Raw genomic sequence first — 4271 nt, 5'->3', positions numbered from 1 at the left:
ATAAGCGCAGGGGCGTTTTACGAGTGCTCCGCCCCGGGGCGAGTTCCAATTCTGCCTTTTAAAACAGAGATGCTCATGCGATTCTAAGTTCTTTTACGAGCTCTGCTTGTCACCAAAATATAGTAATTACTAGGAGTTTTTTCTTTTCTTTTGGGGAAAATAACTAGTTACTAAAAATTTATGAACATGAGGAACATGTGTTATTGATATATCTCCAAATTTCAAAATTACCAACAGCTACGGTACAATAATACACTTCACATAGTTGTTGGCGCACTAAATTTATCTACTCTCATTTTCTTTTTCTTTTTTGCTTCAAAAGATAAGCAAAAGTTTTTCCACTCTTATTTCATTGCCTATAAATACCTCTATTGTGCTAGTGTTCATTCACAACTCTGAATTGCAATCTGTTTTTTTATTATTATTAATTCTTATCTTGTTTACTCATTCAAAGAAACTATGGCTCGCTCCTTGTGCTTCATGGCATTTGCAGTCTTGGCAATGATGCTTTTTGTTGCCTATGGTTTGTCTCCATTAATTTGTTCCTCTAAAATCTAAATAAAAATAAATGGAAATTATGTGAAGTTTAATTCTTGTTCTTGCTATGCAGTCGCTTAAGTACATAAGTTTGTATTTTTGTTTTTTAAACAAAAAAGCCTCCTTATAATGGTGTCTGCATATGACTTTATCTGTATAATTTTCTTATCAAAAAATGAATTTAAAGTTATAATTTTCTTATCAGTTTTCCATGTTAAATTTGTTTGACAAGTTTAACTTATATACTTTGATAGTGTACCAATAGTGTAATATTTCTTTACACTATCAGGTCTCTGTTACATGTGGTAATATTCCACTTTCGTTATTTTAAAAATTTTTATGGAGCATTATCTGTATATATCTTTTGGGATAGACCTAATACTGTAAATTAATACTGTTACTGTAAATTAATATTGTTAGTGTGTACGAGTTAAATACCTCATAAAATTTTAGTTATACTTATAAGTGCTTTTGAATGATTGTAGAGGTGCAAGCTAAGAGTACTTGCAAAGCAGAAAGCAATACATTCGAGGGATTCTGCGTTACCAAACCACCATGCAGAAGAGCTTGTCTCAAGGAGAAATTTACCGATGGAAAATGTAGCAAAATCCTCAGAAGGTGCATTTGCTATAAGCCATGTGTATTTGATGGGAAGATGATCAATACAGGAGCTGAAACTTTAGCCGAGGAGGCAAACACTTTGGCTGAAGCTTTGCTTGAAGAAGAGATGATGGATAACTAATTGGCGATTAGAAGAAATTAAGGATGAAGTGTCACACATAATAAAGTGCTGCCTTTCTTATAAGTGTAGCTAATGTTGTGTTCTTATTGGCTTTTAATAGCCGTTTGTTACACTTTAAATAAGTGTGGCACGTCAATCCTTTGTGCAATCTTGTACTAAGTTTATTTGTGTACTTTTATGAAAATGACCTTCTATGGTCTATGGTTAAGTTATCCATTTTGCTAGCTTTCATGTTTTTATTTTCTCCTTTTTTTTATAATCTTTTATAGTAGTAGCTACCAGGGGAGCTTTGGGGCATCGGTAAATTTATCTTCATTTTGCTAGCTTTCGAGCCGTGGAAGGAGCCAATAACACTTGCATTAGAGTAGCCTGTCGATATCGGATGGACTCTTTTCCGTACCCTGTGTGAATACACGATACCTTGTGCATCGAACTGCCATTTATAGTACTAGAGATGATTTGGGCCCAATCTCAAGAACAGAAATTTTGCAGAAACGTTGAAGTTAACAACTTTCTTGCTCCTTGAGGCCCAAAAAGAAACAAAAACTCAATAATAAGACACTAATGAAAGAAATAGCAAACAAGCACACTGATATTAACTTTGTTATAAAGAGAACCAACAAAAAGTGTAAAGTGTTGCACCATCAATGTTTTATAACCAACGCAATGAAAAACTCATTAACTATTTAAGTTATTATATACACTTTTCTTATATTATGACACTATTAAGGATGCGCCTTTTTCCTGTAATGCGACACAATATATTGAAAATAGCATTTATTTAATTTTATTTATTAAATCGACGGACTACGTGCCCAAATTTGTGAAAAATTGTGTTTCCTACAATGTCTTTTGGAATATTGAACAGGATAATAGTACAATAATAAATGCTTTTTTTATCTCGAATGTTAAAAACATGTCTATTGGCTAACCATTAATAATAGATGTACAAAATTATGTGTGACACTTCAATCCCTGTGGAACTTATAACAACATTATGAATGTTTATTGAAAAAAAAAAGATTCATGAGAAGAATTACCCTGTTCATGACTTATAGTTGGCGTCCATTGTTCATGCACTGAAGATTTGGAGACACTATATTTACGGCGTGTCGTGTGAGGTATTCACGGATCATCAGAGCTTGCAGTGCTTGTTCAAATAAAAGGATCTCAATTTGAGGCATATGAGGTGGTTGGATCTATAGAAAGACTATGATACCACCATCTTATATCATTACGGGAAGACCAACGTGGTGGCCGTTGCCTTGAGTAGAAATATAGTGAGTTTGGGCAGCCTTGCATATATTCCAGTTGGTGAGAGACTGCTTGCATAAGATGTTTAGGCTTTGGCCAATCATATTGTGAGGCTGGATGTTTCAAAGTCCGGTCGTGTTCTAGCTTGTACAGTCCCTCGATCTTCCTCGTTTGAGCGCATCAGGGAGCGACAATATGATGACCCTCATTTGCATATCCTTAGGGACACAGTGCGACACGATGGTGCCAAGAAGGTTATTGTTGGAGATGACGGAGTTTTCAGGATGCAGGGTCGTATTTGTGTGCCCAATGTAGACTGACCTCGTGAATTGATTCTTGAGGAGGCCATAGTTCCCCGTATTCTATTCATTCATCTGCGGCCAAGATGTATCAGGACTTGCGGCAACATTATTAGTGGAAAAGGATAAAGATGGATATAGTTTCATATGTAGCTCTGTGTCTAAATTGTCATCAAGTAAAGCATGAGCATCAGAGACCAGGTGGTTTGCTTCAGAAGTTAGAGATTCCTGAGTGGAAGTGGGAGCGTATGACTATGAACTTCATTATTGGGCTTCCATGGACTTAGAAAAAGTTCAATGCGGTATGGGTCATTGTGGACAAGGTGATCAAGTCAGCACATTTTATTCCTCTGGCAGTTACCTATTCTTCTGAGCGGTTAGCTGAGTTCTACATCCGCGACATCCTCCATCTTCATGGTGTGCCCGTGTCTATCATTTCTTATCGAGGTATGCAGTATACCTCGCACTTATGGATGGTAGTACAACGTGAGCTGGGCACGCATGTTGAGTTGAGCATAATTTTTCATCCTCATACCGATGGATAGCCAGAGCGCACTATTTAGATACTAGAGGATATGCTCCGCGTTTGTGTTATAGGTTTCGGGGGTTCGTGGGATAAGTTCTTGCCACTTGTGGAGTATGCCTACAACAACAGCCACCAGTCCAGCATTCAGGTGGCTCCCTATGAGGCATTATACGGGTGGCGTTGCTGATCACCACTTGGATGGTTCGAGCTGGGAGAGGCTCGGTTGTTGGGTACAGGTTTGGTACAAGATGCCTTACATAAGGTCAAGATTATTCAGGATCGACATCGCATAGCTCAGTCTAGGCATAAGAGTTATGACGAACGTAGAGTTCATTATGTTGTATTCATGGTCGGAGAGAGGGTATTGCTTCGGGTTTCACCCATGAAGGGTGTGATGAGGTTCGAAAAGAAGGGCTATTTGAGCACTAGGTATATCGGTCATTTTAATATTCTTCAGAGAGTGGGTGAGGNGACTAAAGTTAAACTCGTCTAATATAAATTCTAAATCTACCTTTTTACAATAGTGCCCCTATTATCTTAAAATTCTGGATCCACTTTATTTTCCGGACCCTGCGTAAAAGAAGTCTTCAACTAATGCTGATGTGATTCTAAGTTCTTTTACCAGCTCTGCTTGTCACCAAAATATAGTAATTACTAGGAGTTTTTCGTTTTCTTTTGGGGAGAATAACTAGTTACTAAAAATTGATGAACATGAGGAACATGTGTTATTGATATATCTCCAAATTTCAAAATTACCAACAGCTACGGTGGAATAATACACTTCACATAGTTGTTGGCCCACTAAATTTATCTACTCTCTTTTTCTTTTTCTTTTTTGCTTCAAAAGATAAGTAAAAGTTTTTCCACTCTTATTTCATTGCCTATAAATACCTCTATTGTGTTAGTGTTCATT

At 36.9% G+C, this 4271-nt stretch overlaps 1 protein-coding gene across 1 annotated transcript; it reads left to right on the top strand.

Annotated features, from left to right (window-relative positions):
* Window positions 1-381: 381 nt before the first annotated feature.
* On the top strand, window positions 382-1503 carry LOC109237191 (defensin-like protein 1). The gene is made up of 2 exons (XM_019403461.1): window positions 382-523; window positions 1023-1503. Exons 1-2 carry the CDS (start codon window positions 460-462, stop codon window positions 1277-1279), a joined length of 321 nt encoding a protein of 106 aa, XP_019259006.1. The 5' UTR covers window positions 382-459; the 3' UTR covers window positions 1280-1503.
* Window positions 1504-4271: the final 2768 nt, after the last annotated feature.

This window comes from Nicotiana attenuata, unplaced genomic scaffold, assembly GCF_001879085.1.
Source record: "Nicotiana attenuata strain UT unplaced genomic scaffold, NIATTr2, whole genome shotgun sequence".
Taxonomy (NCBI): Eukaryota; Viridiplantae; Streptophyta; class Magnoliopsida; order Solanales; family Solanaceae; genus Nicotiana; species Nicotiana attenuata.
This window is presented reverse-complemented; position numbering and strand designations above follow the sequence as displayed.

Bases quoted from the DNA above. Each gene is read 5' to 3' on its own strand.
- LOC109237191 (XM_019403461.1), top strand. From the start codon at position 460: ATGGCTCGCTCCTTGTGCTTCATGGCATTTGCAGTCTTGGCAATGATG. The intron at 524-1,022 runs GTTTGTCTCCAT...GAATGATTGTAG, and splicing joins GATGCTTTTTGTTGCCTATG to AGGTGCAAGCTAAGAGTACT.